This window comes from Rhinoraja longicauda, chromosome 20, assembly GCF_053455715.1.
Source record: "Rhinoraja longicauda isolate Sanriku21f chromosome 20, sRhiLon1.1, whole genome shotgun sequence".
Taxonomy (NCBI): Eukaryota; Metazoa; Chordata; class Chondrichthyes; order Rajiformes; family Arhynchobatidae; genus Rhinoraja; species Rhinoraja longicauda.
Genome location: NC_135972.1, coordinates 17,564,484 through 17,591,154, shown reverse-complemented (window position 1 = coordinate 17,591,154; position 26,671 = coordinate 17,564,484). Strand labels below are relative to the sequence as shown.

The window sequence follows — 26,671 nt, the reverse complement described above, 5'->3', positions numbered from 1 at the left end:
TTAGAGATTTATATAATCAAAAGCAGCAGAGATAAACTGGTCACAGTCTTCTCCAGGGATGTGATGTCTAAAATGAAGCCATACTTTTAAGGTGAAGAGGGAAAGATTTATAGGGGATCTGAGGGGTAACTAGTGCATATAAGGAACAAACTGCCAAAGGAAGAGGTGGAAAGGAAGAGGTAGATACAATTACAACATTTAAAAGATAGTTAGATGGGTGCAAGTGTTCAGCGAAACGGTCAACGTGTCCCACTTTCCGGTGTAAAGTAGGACATCGGGAACACCAGAGGCAGTAGATGAGGTTAATGGAGGTGCATGTGAACCTCTGTCTCACCTAGAAGGGGTGCTGGGGTCCCTGGATGGAAGTGAGGGAGAAGGTGTCGGTGTTACATCTCCTGTGGTTGCAGGCGAAAATACTTGGGTTGAGGGTGGTTTGGTGGGAAGGGATGAGTGAACCACAGAGTTTCAGAGGGAGCAGTGTCTGCAGAAAGTGGAGAGGGGTGGGGATGAGATGATGTGACTGGTGGTTAGGATAGATGCTGCCTGACTAGTTGAGTTCTTCCAGCACTTTGTTTTTTGCTCAAGATACCAGCATCTGCAGTTCCTTTTGTCTCTGTTCTGAGTTAGTGGATGGAGAGAAGTGAGAGACAGCAGAGCAACCTGAACATGGCATGTGGAAGAGAAGGAAGAAAAGAACGAACAGTGTGTGCCTGCATGCGTACGTGCATAAGAGAAGATGTCAAGATACGAATTGAGGTGAAACAGGCTGGAGATGTAATGAAGCATTCTCAAATTGAAGATTTTCCTTATCCAATCTTAATATATTTTTCGATCTCTTGAACAGAGGACTTCTTTCATTATAGGCAGCTATTTCCGAAAATTCTGGTGATAACAATGTTTAATAGATTAAACATTCAATTTTTTTTTAATTTGGAAATTAAAAGCTAGTACAATTGGAAATTACTGCAGTGGACTACTGTCATTGAACCCGATTTAATTAATGACCTTCAGGAAAGGAATTCTGATGCCCTTGCCTCATTGAGCTTCAGTGTCTCCTGTCCCTCACCTTAATTTCCCTCAAAAGTCGTCAATCGAGCTGGTGTTGGTCACCTGCTGAATCACTTGATATTCAGGAAAAACAGAAGGTGAAATGTAAAATTTACAAGCAACACTCACTTTCCAAGAATGATTTATTTTTAAAGTTTTACTTCCATTCCAGGCCCACAGGCCCATTCCAGGCTGAGATTTATTTTAACTTGCAGCCCATGAGTCTTAACTGTTTTACCTAATGACAGGGAAAGTGCCTAAAATATGGGGAGTTTACCTCCATATTCTCTCAATAGGTATCATCCATCAAAACAGGAAATAGCTTGTGGGTGGGGACCATTTTAGCAAGCCAAATGAATTTACTGCTCATGGTATTTAACCTTTTATTATTTCATAAGACAGATCATATTTACTTTAGACACTGCAACTTGTCAAGCTGGTTTATTCACAAATTGAACAAAAAGAACTGGCAGTATATAGGAATCCCAACATGAGTACCAGATCATCCTTACACATTCTCACTAGTACAACCTCGTATTGTCTGTATTACTGCCAAAAGTTAAATCACTATTAACAATTGAACCATACCACTTTCTGTTGCATTATTAGGATCTTCCATAGTTTTAATATATTTATAGAATCTATCTGTCATTGGCCTGGCTAGTTTATTTCATATCCCAATTGCCCTTGTGGTGTTTGTCTTCTCTCTGGAAATAGTTATTTCTGAACTTTGATCGCCCAGGAACGAAGGAGCATACAAAATGTGGTGGACACTGCCTGGTACATCATAGGTACTGACCTCTCTACCATTGAAGGGATCTACAGGAGGCTCTGCCTCAAAAAGGCAGCCAGCATCAAAACCCCACACCACCTTGACTATGCTCTCATTTCATTCCTACCATTGGGAAGGTGTAGGAGTCAAACCCATGACCACCAGGTTCAAGGATAGCTTCTTCCCAAAATACATCAGGCTCCTAAACACCACACACTAACCTATGAATTGTCTTTGGTTGAAATATGGACTTTGGGCTTTTTTGCACTAGTATTGTGGTTATCAATTTATTGAATGTTTGATTACATAATCACCTACATATATTGTGTTTACAGACCTGTTGTGCTGTTGCAGGTATGAATTTGATTGTTCCCTTGTTGGTACATATGGCAGTTAAACATGCTTGAGTTACTCCCTCAGTGCTCTTGAGCAGGATTTTGAACTGCTGACACTGAAAGAATAGCACTATATTTCCAAGGGAGGAAAGTGTTACAGGCAATAGATCGTGCAAGTATTACTGTTTACATGTCCCTGGTATCTTTGTCCTTTTAGATGGTAGAAATAAGAGTTTTGGAGTGTGCTGATGAAGAAACCTCAGCAGGTTGCTGTATTACTACCACAGTTAAAAGAAATTGATGCATAGGTCAGTGGATTAAATCCAACTTTCATGGCTGCTTTGTTCTGGATGGCTATGGCCTTTAGCCACCCTGGTGATTGAAGAGTACTATTCCACTCCTGTTTTGCTGATGGAAAGGATTTCCCGATTTGGCAAATGATTCATCATCACAGGATACTCGGCTTCTGAGCTGTTCACCTAGTCACAGTAATTATGTGGCTGGTCAAGTTTTGTTCTTTAGCCAATGGAGTTTGGTAATGGAGTTTGGTAATGGCAGTTCATCTGAATACCATGCAAGGTGGTTAATTCTGTTACTGAAGATTGTTGTTGCATTTAAATGACTTGCATGTTGCTTGGAACATATCAGTTTTTGCTTGAATGATATTTAGACTTTCCAGCATGAGGCAAAGCTTCTTCATTTTAAGGCATTGTAAATCCAATTGTTCAATCATCAACAGACATCCCTGGTTCTCACTTTACTATGGCAGGAGATTCATCAAAGCAGATTTGGATCGAGGAAACTGCTGAAACTATTACTTTCTTGGTTAACTCTCCAAGTCATTTCTATTGAATATGTCACATCTTTAAAAGGCCCCATCCTATTTCTGGGTAATTTCCTCCAATCTCCTGAATACATCCTCAGCAATAGGTTACATCACCGATAGAAACTCAGTATGTGTGATCCCATCTTCTCACTCATTGCAATGTCCTCTACCATTCCCATCAACAGCACTTCCCACCCCTCATCAACTCCAAATGAGACCTCCTTTTCTTCCAAATTATTCCCACCAATGGAGCACAGTGCACGAAACAGGCCCTTCGGCCACCAAGTCCACACCGACCAGTGATCCCCGCACACTAACGCTACCCAACATACACTAGGAACAATTTTACAGTTATACCAAGCCAATTAACCTACAAACCTGGAGTGTGGGAGGAAACCGAGGATCTCGGAGAAAACCCACGCTGTCACGGGGAGAACGTACAAACTCCGTACTGACAACCCCCCCTAATCGGGATTGAACCCGGATCTCCAGCGCTACAAGGCAGCAACTCTACCGCTGCGCCACTGTGCCGTACAGAAATAAAGCATTCCGACCACTGGTTCTGTTGTCATTCAATGAGTCCATGCATGATCTGTTACCTCAGCACCACTTGGTGTAGTGATGCAGAAGATTGGAAACTTGCTGAGAAAAACAGGCAGAAGATGGATCAAGTTACCTAGCCTCTCACGCCTACTCTAACATTCAGTGAGATCACAGCTGATCTTGTGTTTCACATCAGATATCACGTGATTTGCTTAAAATAAAATCTATGGAGTTCTATCTTAAAAATATACAATATCCAATCCTCCAAACATCTCTTAAATGTAGAATCCCTAAAGGTCACCAGTTTGTGGGTGGTCATTTCTCCCCATTTCTGTTCTGAATGACTGACCTCTTATTTTGACACTATGATTCTTGATTCTAAACATCCCAGCGAGGGGGAAACATGATTCCTGAACCCATCCTGTTAAGCACTGTATAAATCTTAGATATTTCAGTGAGATTACTTCTAATTCTTCCAAATTTGTGAAAATGAGTATTTGCTTAATCTCTCCACTAATCTCTCCTCAAAAAGAATATACCATGCTCCTCCTACCCCCATCCCAGGAATCAATCTAGTGAACCTTTGCTTTACTCCCTTCCTTCAAGTATGTTTGTCCTTAAGTAGGTAGTCAGACCTGTATGTATCCGTGTAATCTTACCAGGCAGGGCCTTACATAATTGCATAGAATTTACTCTTGTCTTCGTCTTCTTGCACTAAAACACCCAAAATACTGTTGCCTTATTTAGTTTGCTGTACCTGTATGTTAAGTTACAACAGTTCATGTGCATGGATACACATACCTTTCAATCCTTTGCCATTTTAAAAAAAAGTACTCCAGCTTTCTATCTTGTTTCTGTACAAAATAGAAGACCTTGTTTTCCCACATTGTACTCCATCTGCCATGTTTTTCCCATTGACTCGCATGTTTATATCCCCACCCACCCCCTTCAAAGCCTTTCTCCTCAGCTTGTGTCATTGGCAGTCTTCGATATATTATACTTGATCCCTTCATCCAAATCATTGATATAGATTGTAAACCTCCTCTAACCTCATCTACTGTATCCGCTGTTCCAGGTGTCAACTTCTGTACACCGGCGAGACCAAGCGCAGGCTCGGCAATCATTCCGCTGAAAATCTCCGCTCAGTCCGCCTTAACCTACCTGATCTCCCGGTTGCTCAGTACTTTAACTCCCCCTCCGATTCCCAATCTGACCTTTCTGTCCTGGGCCTCCTTCATTATCAGAGGCCCAGTGCAAATTGGAGGTACTGCACCTCATATTTTGCTTGGACAACATACACCCCAGCAGTATGAACATTGACTTCTCTAACTTCAAATAGCCCTTGCTTTCCCTCTTCATCCTCTCCCCTTCCCAGTTCTCCCACCAGTCTTACTGTCTCTGACTACATTCTGTCTCTGTCCCTCCCACTCCCCTGACATCAGTCTGAAGAAGGGTCTCAACCCGAAACGTCACCCATTCCTTCTCTCCAAAGATGCTGCCTGTCCTGCTGAGTTACTTCAGCATTTTGTGTCTATCTTTGATTTAAACTGGCATCTGCAGTTCTTTCCTACACATTTTGTCCGTAAACAACTGGGGTCCCAGCACAGACCCCTGCAAAACTCCTTTGTCACAGACTCTAACCCCAAAATTACATTTATTCATAATCTGCTTATTTATTCATAATGGCAGCGAGTACAAGAGTTGAGAAACCGTGCTGCAGTTACAAAACATTGGTCAGGCCACATTGAAGTATTGTGTGCAATGCTCTAATTGTTGCCACACTACAGGATTTAAAGATTCACAGGGATGTTGCATACATTGGAGGGCTTGAATTAAAAAACATTGGATAAGCTGGGTCTATTTGAGATGGAACAGAAGAAGCTGAGAGATGACATGATAGAGGTATGTAAAATTGTGAGAGGCATAGATAGGGTAGCCAGAGTCTGTTTGTCATGGTAGTAGTGTTTAAAACTAGAGGGTTTACATTTAAAAGTGAGCGGGAGGAGATTTAAAGGGGATCCGAGAGGCAAATCTTTCACACAGAATTGTTGGTGTCTGGAATGAGCTACCAAAGGTGTTGGAGGCAGGAACAAGATTATTTGAGAGGTATGAGGACAGGTACTTCAATGTGTAGGGAGAGGGATATACAATTAATGAAGGTATATGGGATTTAGTATAGATTGGCATGATCAAAGATACTAGAGGAGCAAGGTGAACCACTCCATCGAAATCGCCTAAACTGAAGTGTAGTACGCAAAGGAGCGTAACGTCTGCCATTTTAGTAAGCACAACCCACCGTTCACTATGCCTCTCGCAGTGCAATCACTATCTTGGGGGAGCAGTATGTGTGATGACACCATAAAAATACAGAATATATCTCATCTATCAATTCACAGATGTTTGTTTTTTTCTTTTTAAATGTTTCTGCCTACTAAAATGGCGCCATGACTTACTTCGGTTTTTAGGGTCGAGTGGTCTATCTTGCTCTGCTCTATTATCTTTGGGCATGATCGACTCTAATACTGCCATCAGGTCTGTGGTACAGTTTTCACCCCACATATTTCCTAAAGAATCGGGTTATATTTATTGCTTTCCAGATGGGCACACTGCTTTGAAAACCATAGAATTTTGGTTGTATATTCAATATCTCTTTAGCCTCCCCTTTCAAATCCTTGCAAGGCATGTCATTAGATCCTGGAAATTCAGCAGCTTTCATTAGCATAAATTTATTAATTCAAGGCAAGTGTGAATAAGTGGGGTTTGTTCTCACTGGAACAAAGGAAGCTGAGGGGTGACCTTTGAGGTTTGGAAAATTATGATAAATAGTCAGTTAAGAAAGTCTAAAATGAATGGCGAGAGGACAAATTAGGAGACCAGAGGTATGTAATGACACAAAGGATTGTGGTTGTCTGGTGCAAACTGGTAGAGGATGTGGTAAAGGTAGGTACAATTACATTTTAAAGACATTTAACCATATACTTAGATAGTAAAGTCACAGAGTGAATACGGAATTAATTTTTTTAGTCAGGAATGCCTCATCAGGAATAAAAATTCCTATCTTTGCCAGTTATGGTGATGGTTCTTCAACGTGAAACGTTAACTCTGCTTCTATTTCCTGCGGAGTTTCCAGCATTGTCAATTTGTATTTCATATTTCCACCGTCTGCAGATTTTTTTGAGTTTCAGATAGGAATAAAAGTCCAACTAAACCAAAGGATACGGGTAATAGGTTAACACAGAGCGACAGAAAGTGTGCACAAATAACATCAATACAAAAAGGAATTAGTAACAAAATTCCCATTCACTCAACAAGATGGATGCCAATAATTAATGGTAATGGAACTAGATATAAAAGAGATTATAGGTAAGAATATAAATATAACAGTATGAAGAAGGTTGCTGACCCGATAAGTCGTCTGTCCATTTCCTTCTACTGATGCTGCCTGACCCACTGAGTTCCACCTGCAGTTTATTTTTTGCTCAAGATTTTAACTTTGACAGTCGCTTGCATTTCCAGCAATTAATTTGTCAGGTGAATACAAAAGTAGCAAATGGAATTCAGTCAGGAGCAGCCAGAGCCATAGAATCATACAGCATGGAAACAGGCCTAACTTTCCCATGCCGAACAATATGTCCCATCTATTATTTGGAATATTGTGTGCAGTTCTGGTTGCCCCATTATAGGAAAGATGTGGAAGCTTTGGAAATAGTACAGAGGAGGTTTACCAGAATGCTGTCTGGATTAGAGGGTTTCAGCTACAGGGGTAGTCTTGGATTGCTTTCTTTGGAACATTGGAGGTTGAGGGGAGATTTGATAGAAATATATACAATTATGAGAGACATTGATAGGAAAGATAGTCAGAACCTTTTTCCGCAGGGTGGAAATGTCTAACACTAGAGGGCAGAGCTATATGGTGAGAGGGGGAAAGTTTTTTTTTACACAAAGGGTCGTGGAGCCTGGAATGCATTGCCAGGGGTGGTGGTGGAGGCAGATACGATAGTGGCGTTTGAGGTTTTTAGATATGCAGATGGAAATGCAGTGAATGTGGGATGTGGAACATGTGCAGGCAGATGAGATCAGTTCCTCGGCATCATGTTCAGCACAAACATTGTGGGCCAAAGGGCCCATTCCTGTGCTGTACTGTTTTATGTTCTATCTGCACTAATCCCAGCTGGCCATATCTCTCCAAACCCCTACCATCCATGTACCTGTGCAAATGCTTTTTAAATGTTGTTACAGTACCTGCCAATACTTGTTATAGTACCTGCCAGTCCTAGATAATGTATTGAAGGAAGGAAAACAGGGTAAGAAAATAAATGGAGTGTGGAGGAAAAGTGGGATCTTGGAGTGATTGTCCACATATCCCTGAAGTAACAGGACAGGTAGATAGATATTCCAAATGTCTCTTTGCCTTTAATTGGTCTAAACAAATAATATGAAAATTGCATAAAATACATTTAGGCACAGCTACTGTACAGTTCTGATCACCACATTTGCAATGATTTATTTGAAATAAAGGAAATGGAGGAGAGATTAAATAGCATAAACATTTGAAAATCTAGACAGGATGACTGGAAGGTCATCTCCCTCGGCAAAGGTAGATATTCAAAGGGCAACAATTGACGTTTATTGGTAGGAAAAATGGAGGAAGTCAAGGGGCAAGACATAAATAATGCAAAGTAGCCTTGCAAATTAACAAAGCTATCAGAAATCTAAGCAAAACATTGGGGTTAGTTTCAAGAAGAAAATAATTAAACGGCAGAGGTGTTACATGAGGTGAATTGTGCTTGGGGAAACTGGACAGTTCTAGTCTCTGTTTCATAGGGAGGATTTAAAAGGTAGAATGCAAAAGAAGCCTACTTGAACTGACATTGCAAGAATCTCTCAAGACCTGCCTCTCATTAAAGGTGGATGTTGATAATGAAATCAAAAATCTAAAGATGCTGGAAATCAGATATAAAACCAGGAAACAGTTGGACAATCAGGCAGCAGTCATGGAAGAGGAACAGAGTTTCTGTCTCAGATCAAAGTTCCCAATGACTTTCAGTCAACACTTTAAATCAATGAGAGAATACCGCCAACAAGATCCTCTAAATCCACTGGAGGGATATGCAACTGTCCTCTCCCAGACCAACAACCCAAGAATTGATGTTCTAATCATCTTCAACCAGCGCTGATAGTTGGGCAACGTTGTTCACATACCCTACCACACACTCCTGGAACAAGCATTGTACTACATGTGTAATCATAGCGCATGAGAACAGACCCAACTCATCCATACTGTCCAAGATGCGCCATCTAACATAGTCATTTGCCCATGTTTGGCCCATTTCTTCCAAACCCTTTCTATCCAAAGCAAGCATTTTGTACTCTCCTGAAAACTCTAAAGAGACCCTTGAGGGGTTGGGGTGGATTTTTCTGAATCCTTGGCTCAGAACTGCTCATACAGATGGAGCATCATCCAGAAAGATGACCAGTACTCCCAGTCTCTCCAGATGGAGGCAGAAAGCCTGTCGCAGCCAGCAGAAGGAGCAGACGGTGTCAGCTTGAGGGAAGTCTGTGGCTACTGCATTTGTCACTTCAGAAACCACAGAACTAGAGAGGAAGCAACCCTCAACCCTAAGGAACTGCCTAAGAAAAAGAATAACATCTCATCTCAGCTTAAGATTGTGGATTCAAGTCCTACTCCAATGATTTGAACCTGATATGGGTTTCTGTGCAGTGCTGAAGGAAAGCTTCAGGTAGTAAGAAAGATGTGACAAGAGGGCTCTCTCTTTTATTGTTTCTGTTTGAGGAATGTGCATCAGACAGTGCACATCTTCTCCCCTGCTCCATTCCAACAAATATTCAGCTGAGAAGATTATCTAAGTTTTTACCCAGAGGTTGGCACCTTCGGCAGCGCAGCACTCAGAGTGTCAGCCTGAAATACAAGCTGAAGTCTCTGGAGTGATCCTAGAATCCACAACTTAACACAGAAGCAGAAATGGCATCAGATGAGCCAAGACTTGGCCACAAAAACAACATCCGAGCCCCTTTGTGGCTTTACTTGAGCATTCAACAGCAGCAATCATGTTTTGTGGATATATTTCAATCCAGAAGAACATGCATACAAAAGGTATCCAAGTAGCTGTGGTGAGTGTTCTATCTTTTCAGGGCAATTTTCAGCAAAGCTTCAGCATCAATGACGAACATTTAACCAGAAGCACTGTCTTCAAGAAAGGGACCAAGAACCAGAGTTTGTAATTTTGCAGTGACCTATACAGCTCCAGTCTAGTACACTGCAAACTAGCATTACTGCAAACTAGTATCCCTGCAAACTGCACCACAAACTAGAACGTCACTCAAGGATATTACATTGCAGATGTTGACCTCTAGGCTCCATCTACGTTGGAACGGTTCACACTCAGCTAACTGCAAATAATGATACTCAACAGGGACAGGAATTTTTCTGAGGAGGTGCACCAGTAATGACTGGCCGGGAATCCAGGTGGAGTGAACTCCGACTGCTTTCACTTGATAAATGTAGCCCGTTCCGTGCCAGCAGCTCTCGAGTCAATAGCAGAAAGGCTTCATCGACATTCTGCGACTCTTTGGCTGACGTCTCCAGCACAGCCAAGAGACCAAATTTTTCAGCCACATTGCAGGCCTCCTCGAACGGAACCTCACGTCTCTCCCCAAGATCAGCCTTGTTTCCTGTTGGGAGTAGAGAGAATCACAGCGATCAGCCACTTGTCTCATGTGCCAGACCCATATCTTATGCAGATTTATCCAATGAGTGCCACCCACCCTGCTCTTTTACGGTTGTGCTGGAAAGAAGATTCCTTAGGACGTTCCAAACCTGTTTATATCACCCTTTAATACACTATGTTTCAGATCATACTCCATCTATATCCCAAACTCATCCTTCACCATCTTCACCTCCCCTGACCACAAGGTGCAGTAGAGCATTATGCAGTTGTGTCGGAGTGACTCCGTGAGCCTCCTTCATCAACTCTAGACTCTGCACCTATGGCATCAGGTCATATCACCTGGGTTATTGATCCAGAGACAAGAGTTCAAATTCCACCACGGCATCTGAGAAATTTAAATTCAGTTAATTTGATAAATCTGAAATTAAAAGTTAATATTGGTAATTAAAATTCCTAAAATGATTGGATTGTTATAAAAACACATCTACTTCAGGGAGGGAGATCAATTTATTCATCTGTTCAGGCATTCCAGACTGACAGTAGAGGGGTCAGCCCTCACTTGGACTCTGTATCTGACCATTTACTGCAATCTGCTGGCAATAGACAATAGACAATAGGTGCAGGAGTAGGCCATTCAGCCCTTCGAGCCAGCACCGCCATTCAATGCGATCATGGCTGATCACTCTCAATCAGTACCCCGTTCCTGCCTTCTCCCCATACCCCCTCACTCCGCTATCCTTAAGAGCTCTATCCAGCTCTCTCTTGAAAGCATCCAACGAACTGGCCTCCACTGCCTTCTGAGGCAGAGAATTCCACACCTTCACCACTCTCTGACTGAAAAAGTTCTTCCTCATCTCCGTTCTAAATGGCCTACCCCTTATTCTTAAACTGTGGCCCCTTGTTCTGGACTCCCCCAACATTGGGAACATGTTTCCTGCCTCTAATGTGTCCAATCCCCTAATTATCTTATATGTTTCAATAAGATCCCCCCTCATCCTTCTAAATTCCAGTGTATACAAGTCCAATCGCTCCAGCCTTTCAACATACGACAGTCCCGCCATTCCGGGAATTAACCTAGTGAACCTACGCTGCACGCCCTCCATAGCAAGAATATCCTTCCTCAAATTTGGAGACCAAAACTGCACACAGTACTCCAGGTGCGGTCTCACCAGGGCCCGGTACAACTGTAGAAGGACCTCTTTGCTCCTATACTCAACTCCTCTTGTTATGAAGGCCAACATTCCATTGGCTTTCTTCACTGCCTGCTGTACCTGCATGCTTCCTTTCATTGACTGATGCACTAGGACACCCAGATCTCGTTGAACTCCCCCTCCTCCTAACTTGACACCATTCAGATAATAATCTGCCTTTCTATTCTTACTTCCAAAGTGAATAACCTCACACTTATCTACATTAAACTGCATCTGCCATGTATCGCCCACTCACACAACCTGTCCAAGTCACCCTGCAGCCTTATTGCATCTTCCTCACAATTCACACTACCCCCCAGCTTAGTATCATCTGCAAATTTGCTAATGGTACTTTTAATCCCTTCGTCTAAGTCATTGATGTATATCGTAAATAGCTGGGGTCCCAGCACCGAACCTTGCGGTACCCCACTGGTCACTGCCTCCCATTCCGAAAGGAACCCATTTATCCCCACTCTTTGCTTTCTGTCTGTCAACCAATTTTTTATCCATGTCAGTACCCTACCCCTAATACCATGTGCCCTAATTTTGCCCACTAATCTCCTATGTGGGACCTTGTCGAAGGCTTTCTGAAAGTCGAGGTACACCACATCCACTGACTCTCCCCTGTCAATTTTCCTAGTTACATCCTCAAAAAATTCCAGTAGATTTGTCAAGCATGATTTCCCCTTCGTAAATCCATGCTGACTCGGAATGATCCTGTTACTGCTATCCAAATGCTCAGCAATTTCGTCTTTTATAATTGACTCCAGCATCTTCCCCACCACTGATGTCAGACTAACTGGTCTATAATTACCCGTTTTCTCTCTCCCTCCTTTCTTAAAAAGTGGGATAACATTTGCTATCCTCCAATCCACAGGAACTGATCCTGAATCTATAGAACATTGAAAAATGATCTCCAATGCTTCCACTATTTCTAGAGCCACCTCCTTAAGTACCCTGGGATGCAGACCATCAGGCCCTGGGGATTTATCAGCCTTCAGTCCCATCAGTCTACCCAAAACCATTTCCTGCCTAATGTGGATTTCCTTCAGTTCCTCCATCACCCTAGGTTCTCCGGCCCCTAGAACATTTGGGAGATTGTGTGTATCTTCCTCAGTGAAGACAGATCCAAAATAACGGTTTAACTCGTCTGCCATTTCTTTGTTCCCCATAATAAATTCCCCTGCTTCTGTCTTCAAGGGACCCACATTTGCCTTGGCTATTTTTTTCCTCTTCACGTACCTAAAAAAACTTTTGCTATCCTCCTTTATATTATTGGCTAGTTTACCCTCGTACCTCATCTTTTCTCCCCGTATTGCCTTTTTAGTTAACTTTTGTTGCTCTTTAAAAGAGTCCCAATCCTCTGTCTTCCCACTCTTCTTTGCTATGTTAAGTGAACTGCGGCTGTGAATAGGTACAATAAAGGGCAAATACCCAGCTTCAGTGATGAATTGATTCTCCTCCATCACTAATGACAAATTAAGAAAGCACTAAGTCCAAGGAACTGAAGAGACTCACAATCAGGGACTAAAATATCCTTCCATGACCTGATATCTCCACCGTCTTGGCCATGTGCTAAAGGACAAGATTTAATAGGAATCTGAGGGGTAATTTTTTCACATGCTCACCTTGCCAGTGATGTTTGTATAAATGAGTCAATTCCGTGCAGAATATCAAAGTCACAACACAAATTCCTCTTCCCTTTTATTCTTTTGCTATTTACCTTATATCTTCTTGTTAGTAATCTTTCTGGCTCTGACAAGAGTTTATGTCAACTTTACAAAAACATTTTACGTTTAGATTTCTTGCAAACCTTCCCTTAAAAAGATCTGCTCCACGGATTGCTTCTACAGTCTCCCCACATAATTGAAACAAAGTGGCCAAAACTGCCCCAATAATCTAGTTGGGACCTAACAGAGAATGTAAAGGTTTAGGACAACTTCATCACTTTTGCATGAGAGCATCCAACAATATAGCATAGGAACAGGCTCTTCGTCCCATGACGTCAGTTCCTCTAAATCTATATTTATGAAGCCAAGGATCACGTGTTGCTTCTCAAGCTGGTCTTGCTTTCCTAAAGATTTATACTCCTGTAGGATTGAACCACATGTTATGGAAGCAGAAAATGCTGGGAATACTAGGCATTCCATAGAATAGAATAGCCTTTATTGTCATCCAAAAAAAACAAGTATTTTGGACGAAATTCCATTACCCACAGTCCAACAATAAGAGCAATAAAAACAAGCAATAACACACACAATCACAAACCAACACAAAACAAAAAGAAAAGAAAACATCCATCACAGTGAGTCTCCTCCAGTCACCTCCTCACTGTGATGGAAGGCCAGAATGTCTTTTCTCTTCCGGTGAAAGGCCCGCAGCAGGACGACCCAAGCCCCGCGATTCGTCAATTATTAAAGAGGTAATAACGGTGCATTTGGATAGCAGTAAAAGGATAAGTCCAAGTCAGCATGGATTTATGAAAGGGAAATCATGCTTGACTAATCTGGAAATGTTTGAGGATGTGACAAGTAAAATGGATGAAGGGGAGCCAGTGGATGTAGTGTATCTAGACTTTCAGAAAGCCTTTGATAAGGTCCCACACAGGAGATTGGTGAGTAAAATTAGAGCACATGGTATTGGGGGTAGGGTGTTGACATGGATAGAAAATTGGTTGGCAGACAGGAAGCAAAGAGTAGGAGTAAACGGGTCCTTTTCAGAATGGCAGGCAGTGGTGAGTGGAGTGCCGCAAGGCTCGGTGTTGGGGGCCTCAACTGTTTACCATATATATTAATGATTTGGAAGAGGGAATTAGAAGCAACACTAGCAAGTTTGCAGATGACACAAAGCTGGGTGGCAGTGTGAACTGTGAAGAGGATGTTAGGAGGTTGCTGGGTGACCTGGACAGGTTGAGTGAGTGGGCAGAAGCGAGGCAGATGCAGTATAACATAGATAAATGTGAGGTTATCCACTTTGGCAGCAAAAACAAGGAGGCAGATTGTTATCTCGATGGTGTTAGTTTAGGTAAGGGGGAGGTGCAGCGAGACCTGGGTGTCCTTGTACACCAGTCACTGAAAGTTGGTGTGCAGGTACAGCAGGCAGTGAAGAAAGCTAACGGCATGTTGGCCTTCATAACGAGAGAATTTCAATATAGGAGTAAAGAGGTTCTTCTGCAGTTGTATAGGGCCCTGGTAAGACCACATCTGGAGTATTGTGTACAGTTTGGGTCTCCTAATTTGAGGAAGGACATCCTTGTAATTGAGGCAGTGCAGTGTAGGTTCACGAGATTGATCCCTGGGATGGCGGGACTGTCATATGAGAAAAGATTGAAAAGATTAGGCTTATATTCACTGGCGTTTAGAAGGATGAGAGGGGATCTTATAGAAACATATAAAATTATAAAAGGACTGGACAAGCTAGATGCAGGAAAAATGTTCCCAATGTTGGGGAGTCCAGAAACAGAGGGCAGTGGAAGCCAAATCACTGGATGGATTTAAGAGAGATTTAGACAGAGCTCTAGGGGCTAGTGGAATCAAGGGATATGAGGATAAGGCAGGCATGGGTTATTGATTGTGGACGATCAGCCATGATCACAATAAATGGCGGTGCTGGCTCGAAGGGCCGTATGACCTCCTCCTGCACCTATTTTCTATGTTGAGCTGGAATTCCTGTCTAACTGAACACTGATTCTCTGCTTGATTGCTGATTAACAACATTTAAAAGCCATTTGGACAGGTACATGGATAAGAAAAGTTTAGAGGAATACAGGCCAAAGGTAGGACTAGCTTAGATGGATATCTTAGTAAGCGTGGATGAGTTGGGCCATAGGGTCTGTTTCCTTGCTGTATCACTCTGTGACCATGATTCTTGCTGGCACAGTAGTACAGTTGCTGCCTTAAAGCGAATGCAGCGCCGGAGACCCGGGTTCAATCCTGACTACGGGTGCTGTCTGTACGGAGTTTGTACGTTCTCCCTATGACCTGGGTGGGTTTTCTCCAAGATCTTCGGTTTCCTCCCACTCCAAAGATTTACAGGTATGTAGGTTATTGGCTTGGTAAATGTAAACATTGTCCCTAGTGTGGGTAGGATAGTGTTAATGTGCGGGGATCGCTGGTTGGTGCAGACCCGGTGGGCCAAAGGTCCTGTTTCTGCGCTGCATCTCTAAACTAAAAAAACTAAACTAAACTAAAAAGTGATTATATCCAGGCAAATAATTCTCATTCTCCATTTCATTTCAATTGGATTTATGACTCTTGACAGAAACAACAACTGATGAAACATACCGATCAGCAACTGGACAACATTGGCTGCTCCATATCGCTGGATCTCATTGACCCAGTGTGGCACCGAGTTGAAGGAGGACTGCTTGGTGATGTCATAGGCGATCATGGCTCCATGGGCACTCCGATAGTAGCTCTGTGTGATGGTCCGGAATCGCTCCTGCCCTGCGGTATCCCACACCTGTACCTTAAACAAAACCCACAATGTTAGCAAACTGCTGTCAGCAGAAGCATCAAAGCCATACCTAACTGCTTCCAGAGCACCAAAGTGGAAGACTAGGTAACTAAACTCCACCATGTCTCTTACAGGTCTCAACAGAAGATAACAGAGAACTGGGATCACATGCCAGTTCTGATCCTTTCAAATGGATTTGGGGGTCAGACTACCATAACCTACGAACAAGTCTGAAAACTCAAAGGTGTTCTGAAGGAGAGGACCAAAATATAAAATAAAGTATGCAGGAATGGATTAGAAACTGAAAACTACTCAGTGAGTCAGGTGGTAGCTTTTATAGAAGAACTGTTAGAATATCGTGTTACAGCTAAAGAAAGTGTAGATAAAGATAAAGTGCTAGGTCTGCATTGAGGGAAATTGGAATTGAGTATACATCCTTAGCCTACAAGAGATCCATTCGAGACTCTGGTAACAGCCAGGAAGAAGCTTTCCTTGAATCTGGTGGTATGTGGATTCAAGATTTTGTATCTTCTGCCTGATGGGAGAGAGGAGAAGAGAGTGTGAGCGGTTCTTGATTATGTTGGCTGCTTCCCCAAGGCAGCATGAAGTGTAGATGGAGTTGATGGTGGAGACTGATTTGTGTGATGGACTGAGCTATATTAATCTGATCGTCTACTTTAGAAAAAAAGACACAAAGTGCTGGAATAATTCAGCAGGTCAGACAGCATATATGGAGAACATGTAGAGGCTCTCTTTCTTGCTTGATCTGCATAATTTAAAAAAATCTAATTATGCCAACATTGAACATACTTAAACAATCAGCTTCCATAGCTTTCTGGAGTAAAAAGTTCAAAAGATTATGACCAACCTTTCATCCTAAGACTTTGAGTCTTGAAAACCCCACGCCCCCACAATGGGAAACATCATCACAGCATTTGTCATATCAACCCTTGAAACCTTATTTAGCCATTTCCCTGCCCTGATGCTGCCTGACCTACTGAGTTCCTCCAGCACTATTTTTTGCTCAGAGTCTTGTATGTTTCAAGGAGATTAGCTTGCATTTTATCTAAACTACAGGAGAGGTTTTTTTCTTTTCGACTCATTTTACAATATCTGGAAATTGCTCATTAGGCCAACATTTAGTCTTAATTGACCTTGAGAAGGTGTGGTGAGCCACCATCTTGAACAACTACATTCCTTTTTTTTATTCATTCAAGGCACATGTGCTTCACAGGCTGGGCTAGCATTTAATTGCCCATGAGGTGTGGTCAGTTACTTCCTTGAAACACTGCAGTCCTTCCACCCCCACAATGTTGTTAGGGAGGGAGTTCCAGGACTGACTCAGAGACAGTGGAGAAACAGTGATGATTTATTTCCATGTCAGGATGTGTGTTGATGAGACAGCAACTTCCAGGTGGGGGTGTCCTGTACTTTCGCTGCCCTTGATCTTCCAGCTGGTCATGATTGTGGGTTTGGAAGTTGGCTTCTAAGGCAAAACGTTGCAGTGCATCCTGTAGATGGTACAAACTGCTGCTACAGTGGTGCAATTAGTGAATGGTTGTGACAGTGGTGCCTATCAAGAAGACTGGTATGTAAGGTAGGATGTCAAGCTTCTCTAGTACAATTAAAGCTGCACTCATTCAAGCAAGTGGAAAATACTCCATCACACTCCCGACTTGAGCCTTGTAAATGGTAGACAGACTTTGGGGAGTTAGAAGGCGAGTTACTCACTGCAGGATTTCCCGCCACTGACTGCTCTTGCAGCCACATTGTGTACATGGCTACTCCAGTTCAGCTTCTTGTCAATGATGATCCCCAGGATATTGATAGTGGGAGGAAATTCAGTGATAGTAATGCCATTGTTGTCAGGGAGCGATAGCTGTATTTTCTCTTGTGCGTCATCATTGCCTAACACCTGTGTGTTACTTATTACTTGCCACCCATTGTCCAGGTCATGCTGCGTTTTGATGCAAACTGCTTCATTATCTGAGGAGTTGTGAATGATGCTGAATATTGGGCAATAATCAGCAAACATCCCTATTTCAGTCCAAACAACTGAAAGTCATTGACAAAGCAACTGAAGATGGTTGGGTCTAGGACACCATCCTGAGGAGCTCCTGTAGAGATGTCCTCTGGCTGATGATGGTGGTCCCACAGTGTCGTGAGACAAGGAGATCATGGAATGTGACTCAGTATGATAAAGGACAGCTAATCTATTTCCAAGCTCATTTACTGAATAGTTGAGCCTACAAAGTAGATCCCTGAAAAATAACATGTCACATCCTGCCTGAAGGATTACCTGCCCATTATCTCTATTTTCTACCACGATCCTTAGCAAGATTAATAACTTACAGTGAATTTCATGAACTTCAGCTTTTCCCCAAGTAAATTGTGGCACTTTACCCAACTCTCCTAAACATCCATACAAATAACATACACAGATATTCCCATCTCCAGGGTCGTCCTATTCATTAACAATTCACATTTTCCATAGTCAATTAGCTGAAAATTTGATATACTTACTTCCTCTAAATTTATTATAAACTGAAGTAATTTCCTAACAACAGCTGTTGGTCCAATCATTTTATAATTCTTTTTTTTAATCATTCACTTGCTTACATAACAGTGACACACAACAATTTCCAGTCTAAAAGAAATAGACTTCAAATCAAGAGAAATAGTAGATCGGACATTTGCAATATTTTTTTCTTGTGTCTTTTAAATTCTGGCATAGAAACCATTTTGTCCTTGTGACTTGTCTCATTTTAGTGACATTATTTTGTTCAATTCTTGATCCTTTTGCCAAGATATTTCTGAAAAACAATCATATTCAGTTTGATATCTATGAAAGTTTCTTTTTGTGATTCTTCTTATTTATTTCATCAGTTTTTGTCCTCTGCCATCCTCCCAGTCATTACATTTGTTTTTTGCATTTTATTATGGTTTCCTTTTATTCTTATGTTGTGCCCCGCCATTTTTATTGCCGATATTCATGCTATCGGTCGATGGTAAAATTGACTTTGCACAACTTTAAACTTCCTATGGACTCTTCTCGCAGTTTTTCCATCAATTTACCCTTTCAACATTTGTCCAATTTACTGTGGACAGTCTCACCAAAATCGCGCTTAACTGGACATACAGAAACCTGAAGTCCCACAACATCAGATTCAGGAATTGTTACTTTCCTATAGCCATCAGGTTCTTGAACCAACCTGCAATCTTCATCCTACATGAGCAACAGAACACTACTGACTACCTCTTACTCTACCATTGACTGACTTTCTAATTGTGTATTTTTGACTAATGTCTTGTTTATGGGAGTTTTTTCCTTTTCACCGTCTTGTAGAATTTATGTGGAATTTATGTTTTGGGTGTCTGCGTCTACATAACTGTGATGATGCTGCAAGTAAGTTTTCCTTGTACTTGTACTTCACTATACTTGTGCTTGTGGCGATAAACTTGACTTATTTTACCCGTTTTACTAGATTTATTGCTCAACTATCCGTTCCTTTGGAATTTTTTCACCAGACAAGTTAATGCTCTCAGATCTGCCATATACCCCCACAACTTAAGCTTCTGATTCTAACCTTGTTAAAATGCAAAAGTTATGATTCCTTCCAGTGCCAGTGCTGGTATCTGGGTGGCAGTGATGTAGAGAATTCCATTTGCCGTGGGTCAACGTTTTGGAGAATGAGAGCCACTTATGGTGGGAGTGATAGACATGCAAGCAAGTTGCCCACCTTCACTTTCTTGCCTTCAATATCCATTGTTTTAACGATGAAGTCCACTCCAATGGTATTCTGCAGCTTCTCGAGGAAAACCCCAGATTTGAAACGATGAACCACACAGGTTTTGCCAATGTTGGAATCTCCGATAAGCACAATCTTAAAGAGATAGTCAAAAGCTTCATCTGCACCAGTTCCTGTTGTATTCATACTGCAATTGAACAATGTTATTGTATCCAGTTAGTAATATAACTTCCAGTGAAACCAACGACTGATAACAATAACAGTTTACGATCTAGAAACAAGGAACTGCAAATGCAGGTTTCTGATAAAACCTGCTGGAGTAACTCAGTGGATCTGGCAGTATTTCTGGAGAACATTGATACGTGACAAAACCTTGCAGGTAATAAGTTGACACAGACAAAGGGGGGGCGGGTTTGGAAGGCAGATGGTTGGAGAAATGATTGAAGAGTTGCAAATTGTGACGCCATAGCAGCTTTTCTCAACCTTTTTACCCTTGCGGAACCCTTGAAATAATTTTCAAGTCTCAGGTAACCCCTACATAAACATTATTATATATCTTTATTAATCTTTTTCTTTCTCTTTCATATTCCCTATGATTATTATACTTTTAAATGATATAACAGGTTGAAGACTTTATTATAATACCCAAGAATTTTCCAAGAATATGCCATACGTGTATAATAAAATTACAAATATGAAATTAAACACAAAAATGACAAAAATGCATTTACATATGATTAGCCTATTTATCACTATTTCTCTCGGAACCCCTAGCGACCTCTCGCGGAACCCTAGGGTTCCTGGGAACCCCGGTTGAGAAACGCTGCACTATAGGAAGGAATGTACGTAGAGGAGGAGGGGAGAAATAGTTGAGAGTCCAGATGGGGCACAGGGGAGATGGGAGGGGGGGGGGGGGGGAAGAGGGTTTTGTAGTTACCTAAAATTGGAGACTTCAATGTTCATATCATTGGGTGGTAAGTTACCCAAGCGGAATATGAGGTGTTGTTCCTCAAGTTTGCCTAATTCTGGCAATAGAGAGAAAGGTCAATATGGGAAATGGAAACTAGTTAGCAACCAGGAGATCAAATAAGCCTTGCCAGACCAAGCGCAAATGTTCAGAGAAATGGTCACCATGTCTACGCTTAGTCTTGGCGATGTACAGAAGGCCACATCGGGAAAACGGAATGCAGTAGATGAGGTTAGAGGAGATGCACGTGAACCTCGGTCTCACCTGGAAGGACTGCTGGGGCCCCTGGACGGAGGCGAGGGAGGAGGTATAGGGGCAGGTTTTACACAACTGCGGTTGCAGGGGAAAATACCTGAGGAAGAGGTGGTTTAGGTGGGATGGGATGACTGAACCAAGGAGTTGCGGAGGGACCGTTCTCAGCAGAAGGCGGAAAGAGATGGGGATGGGAAGATGGGACTGGTGGTGGGATTACATTGGAGGTGACGGAAATGTCAAAGGATGATGTGTTGGATGTGGAGACTGGTGAAGTGAAAAGTGCGGAACTCTATCCATGTTCCATTTGGGCAAAGGAGGAGCGAGAGCAAAATTATGGGACACAGAGGAGACACCTGTGAGGGATGCATTTATGACAGCAGGAGGGAAACCACATTTACTAAGGAAGGACATCCTGGATGCCCTAGCATGGAAAGCCTCATCTGGAACCACTTTTGCTCCCTACCCCAAACCTTGACAGGCTTCCTGTCATGCAGTAACCAGAAATACACACAATACTCCAAAGTTGGCCTAACCTAAGTTGTGTGCAGTAGATTTTTATTGTGTATATTTTACATTGTGAATTTTCTTCTCATTACTCCATGGTGTGCTGGTAGTAGTGAGAGAGGGGAAATGGCCAGCAAGAAGCAGACTAGTTTGCCTGACATTTCTAAGTTGGACTGTGCAGATGCTGGATGGCAATATTGAATGTCAAGGAAAGGAGTTCTGACTCTCTCTCTGAGAAGATCAGTTATTGTGAGGCATCGATGTTGTAATTGGCCCATGCCTTACTGTTATCCTGGGTAGACACAAAATGCTGGAGTAACTCAGCGGGACAGGCAGCATCTCTGGAGAGAAGAAATGGGTGATGTTTCAGGTTGAGACCCTTCTTCAGACTGTTATCCTGTCTTGTTTTCAGTCATAGACTGCTTCATAATCTAAGTGGCAACTGAAATCAAACATTCATTTGTGAACATTCCCAGTTTTGACCTTGTAACGTAGGAAAGGTCATTGATGAAGCAGCTGTAGATGGTCTGGAGTACAACATTATCCCAAAACCTTCACGGCACTGTCCTGGACCAAGTCACTTGGCCTCCAACAATGATGCTACTTTCCTCGACACAGGTGACAACTGCAGCCTGTGGAAACTTTCTCCACATTTTCCACTGACCATTTTATTCATCGGCAGTATTTAATCAAATAGGGTCCTAGCTATTCTCTCACCCAGGCTCGGTGCCAATATGATCACAATGAATAAACAAACCAGTTAACAGCATCTATAGGAAACATTGGCTTCTGTAGAGGGAGTACAGAGAAGGTTCACCAGATTGATTCCTGGGATGGCAGGACTTTCATATGAAGAAAGACTGGATAGACTCGGCTTGTGCTCGTTGGAATTTAGAAGATTGAGGGGGGATCTTATAGAAACTTACAAAATTCTTAAGGGGTTGGACAGGCTAGATGCAGGAAGATTGTTCCCGATATTGGGGAAGTCCAGAACAAAGGGTCACAGTTTAAGGATAAGGGGGAAGTCTTTTAGATGAGAAGGTTTTTTTTTACACAGAGTGGTGAATCTGTGGAATTATCTGCCACAGAAGGTAGTTGAGGCCAGTTCATTGGCTATATTTAAGAGGGAGTTAGATGTGGCCCATGTGGCTAAAGGGATCAGGGGGTATGGAGAGAAGGCAGGTGCGGGATACTGAGTTGGATGATCAGCCATGATCATATTGAATGGCGGTGCAGGCTCGAAGGGCCGAATGGCCTACTCCTGCACCTATTTTCTATGTTTCTATGTTTCACCTGGCCTCCTATAATAACTCTCCGTGCACTCCGCAGATGTGCCGAAACCCCAGGCTCGGTGCCAATATGATCACAACGAATAAACAAACCAGTTAACAGCATCTATAGGAAACATTGGCTTCTGTACTAAAAAAGGCTGTCCCTTTCTTTCATTTCCACGTAAATTCCCTCTTTGCTTCAAAGCAAGATACTATTTAGAGAGCTGTGTTATCTCCCGAGAAGCAAGTTGTTTACATTGTCAAGACTCGCTGGGAATACTATGGACTCCCTCAGCTCTCTTATTGTTTCCTCCAGTAGATATGAAATCCAAATCTTTCCACATAAGATCACAGTTTTTTTTCTTGAGCTTGACATTGAGGAAAAACACAAGCAAATATGAAACAAATCAGGTCCCCCCCCCCCCCCCCCCCTCCTGCTCTAACTAACCCCATGCCCTTAATCCCAGCCGCCCAGCCTTCAAGAGGTTGCTTCCTTGCCGCGAGGATGGGAGTGGACGATCAAGTTGAAATCACAGCTCCCATTATAAAACAAAAAGTAACTCATACGCTGGGATGCGAAGAGCGAGCGCTCCCAGTCGCAGCGGGTGGACATTTCATGCTCTGCACTCAGTGAAAGGTGAGGTGGTTGCTGCACCCTGATCAGGAAGCAGGATTTTCCTAAATAATACCAACAAACATAAAAAGCGAAGCCATCTGCGCCCACCCGTCCCTGGAAGTGTAGATCTCAGAGGGACTTACTTCGCACCATTTGCCAGCCCGCTTGCTCCAGAGCCACCGCGACCCGCTCACCTTCCTCGCTGCAAACACCTTGCTCGCACCTGTCGCGCCCGCATCCTGGGTACGCGTGGGGGCCGCTGGGACTTGTAGTCCACCATGGGCTGGGCTTCTAAGCCTACCGGAGAGGAGCATGCGCGCTTTAACAAGACCCAGATCTGACCTGAAGGCGCAGGAGACATTTCGGCCCATCGAGACTATACCGGTTCACAGGGCAATCCCATTTCCCCGCACGTTTTCCCAGCAATCTGTTCTCCTCATAGTCCCATCAAGTTGTCCCAGATTCTCCCACTCACCTACACACTAGGGACACTGTCTGATCCCTCAATCAGCCCATCAACACGGTCTTTGGGGTGTGGGAGGAAACCAGGGAGAACATGCAAATTCCACACATGCAGCAGCCAAGATCAGGATTGAACCAGGGTTCAATGTGGCTGAGGGGCAGGGGCTCGACCAGCTGCACAACTGTGTTTCAAATTGGAAAGAAAATGGTAAGAAACAAGTTATGTGCAATTTCTGCCGGTTACTATGGTGTGCTTGTAAAACAATATAACTTAACCAGATCAGACAACAAAACGTTCTTTTTTACAACCCAGCGATATTAATTTCTCTAACTTCAAGTAACCCTTGCATCCCCTCTCCCTCTGTCCCTCTCCCACCTTAGTCGTCATACAAGTTTCATTGTCATCCTGTTGAGTTTCACTGTCTGTGTAGCTTGTTATCACCTACCCCACAGCCAACAATGGACCATTGTGGGCTCTGCCATTCCTTGATCATCGTTGCTTTTTGCATATCTTTCATTCATTTGTTCTATTTACCTTCTACATCTCTGGTTTCCCTTTCCCCTGACTCTCAGTCTGATGAACGGTCTCGACCTTTTCAGGTGAGGCAGAGGTTCACTTGCACCTCCTCTAACCTCATCAACTGCGCTGTTCCAGGTGTGGACTTCTACATATCGAGACCAAGCGCAGGCTCGGTGATTATTTTACGGAACACCTCCGCTCAGTCCGCCTAAACCTACCTGATCTCCTAGTTGCTAAACACTTTAACTCTCCCTACCATTGCCATACTGACCTTTCTGGCCTGGGCCTCCTCCACTCTCAGAGTGAGGCCCAGAGCAAATTCGAGGAGCCGAGCTAATTTTCACTTGGGCAGCTTACACCCCAGCGGTATGAATATTGACTTCTCTAACTTCAAATAACCTATGCTTTCCCTCTCTCTCCATCCCGCCCCCTTCCAACTTCCTCTCACCAGTCTGACTGCCCCCCTGATTAAATTTTATCTCTGTATGCTTCGTTATCACCTTCTCCTAGCTAACAATGATATATTCTACATTTTTCTTGATCTCCATCCCCTTTGTTGTTTTCACACCCTAGACGTCCTAATCTCTGTGTCTCCCGCTCCCCAGAATCTTAGTCTGAAGAAGGGTCTTGACCCTAAACATCACTCATTCCTTCTATCCCGAGATGCTGCCTGTCTCGTTGAGTTACTCCAGCATTTTGTGTCTATCCTCGGTGTAAACCAGCATCTGCAGTTCCTTCCTACACATTCCTCCTGCAGGAAGCGATTCACCGGGTCTTCCGTTCAGCCACAGGGATAGGTTCAATGGAGTCCTCCAGAAGCTGCAATCTGCTGGATCTTGAGTTTGGCCACGCAAGGGCCACAGCCTCCTGGGAGCTTCAGCTGCATGTGGTCTCCTGGGAGCTTCCTGCTTACAGGGTCTCTGGCACTGTGAGGCAGCAACTCTATTGCTACTGAGACACCATTCCGTGTGCATCTTTCATTCTTTGAGATGCTATTTAGTAAATTCTCAATCTCTCTTCCTTTAAATAGTGCACATTAATTTAATACCACATGTTTATACAGCATCCATACACCATCTCAGGTACGCAAAAATACATACATGCTCACAGACAAGCTAACACACATAGACATACAATACACACCTACTCACAGACAAACACATACATTCTCACAGACAAGTTAATGCACATGGGCTCTCTCTTTCACACACAACTGTCACAGTACAATGTGCAGCAGTTACCTCTCAGTCCCAGCGATGTGGTTTTGATCCTGACCTCGGGTTCAATGGTGCTTTTATTGTCAAGGTGCAAAATTATTTTCTTACAAACAGGCCTGTAGAGTATTGCCATACCTTAGCACATGCCCGATTAGCAAATTGTACAGAAATTGTCTACTGATCCACCATGCAAGGGACACCATGTTTTGGCACCACTTTCAAAGTTCAGTCCACGCTCTAGGTATTATGAGCGGTGCCCGTTCCAGGCAAGCCCCAGCCTGCTGCGGGTCTCCAGCAATCGCCTTCCCTTGGGGGTGTTGATTGACCTGCAAACTGAAGTCCTCTCCTCGCCCGTCCACCTTTGTTCCCCTGAGCTGTGTATGTGCAGTTTGTGAGTTTGTATGTTCTTTCCATGACTGCAGAGGTTTCTTCCGGGTGCTCTAGTTAGCTCCCACATTCCAAAGATTTCTGGGCTCATGGATTAATTGGCCATTGTACATGGTCCCTGGTGTTGGTGATGGCTGAGGAACTGAAGGGCATGTGTGAGAATAGGTTGGAGTGAAATAAGTCAGGAAAAGGAACTGGTGTGAATTTGTAATCCAGCCTAGACCTAGTGGGCTAAATCGCCTTATTCTGTTCTGTAAGGAATTATGTAGAGAGCACCATGTATCTTGTGCCTGACACCACTGTAAGATTTGAGAAGTTTTCCCTCATTCTGCAAATCAACAAAACCAAAGAGCTGCAGTTTGGACATTTTATACGGGACTGGGGCTGATAGCAGAGAAAGGCTGCGGTCAGTTTTTAACAAGGGATGTCACAATCAGGGGGTCCCAAGGTGGCCGCGGGACCTCGTGACCAGCCACAAAAGCAAAAACCCCACAGCCCAGTCTCTAGGTTTCTGCAAAGCCACGGCCAGAACAATGGATGGATATTGGCCGTGCAGAAACCCGCGAAACCAGGTCGAAGTCCAGACACTGGGGCGCTGACATCAGCATACTCACAATGCCCCAAGCCGACCTACACAGTTAATCCCGTTAAGGGGGCACAATAGCCCATAGAAACCTACCTGGCAGGTGATGGGAAACCAGTTAAACCCATCACCTCTCAACAAGAAACAGATTAACAGACCGTCTAGTCATCACCGGTATCCCCGGACATAACGCAGATCAAAGAGAAATCTCGAAACCTATCTTTGAAACAAAGAGATCCCGAGATCTGGCGGGAGATAGGACGGGTCAGGATTAGTATAACTG

General features: G+C 43.2%; 1 protein-coding gene across 2 annotated transcripts; it reads right to left on the bottom strand.

The window, feature by feature from the left end:
- Nucleotides 1–9,413: 9,413 nt before the first annotated feature.
- Nucleotides 9,414–23,420, bottom strand: LOC144603381 (ras-related protein Rab-19-like). Of its 2 annotated transcripts, none has more exons than XM_078416537.1 (4): nucleotides 23,363–23,420; nucleotides 19,598–19,793; nucleotides 15,686–15,869; nucleotides 9,414–10,216 (listed from the first exon to the last, which is right to left on the bottom strand). In XM_078416537.1, the coding sequence occupies exons 2-4, from the start codon at nucleotides 19,790–19,792 to the stop codon at nucleotides 9,951–9,953; spliced, it is 645 nt and encodes a 214-aa protein (XP_078272663.1). In that variant the 5' UTR covers nucleotide 19,793; nucleotides 23,363–23,420; the 3' UTR covers nucleotides 9,414–9,950. The 2 variants fall into 2 exon arrangements, with proteins under 2 accessions (XP_078272663.1, XP_078272664.1); XM_078416538.1 differs by having other exon boundaries at nucleotides 15,686–15,863.
- Between the last annotated feature and the right edge of the window lie 3,251 nt (nucleotides 23,421–26,671).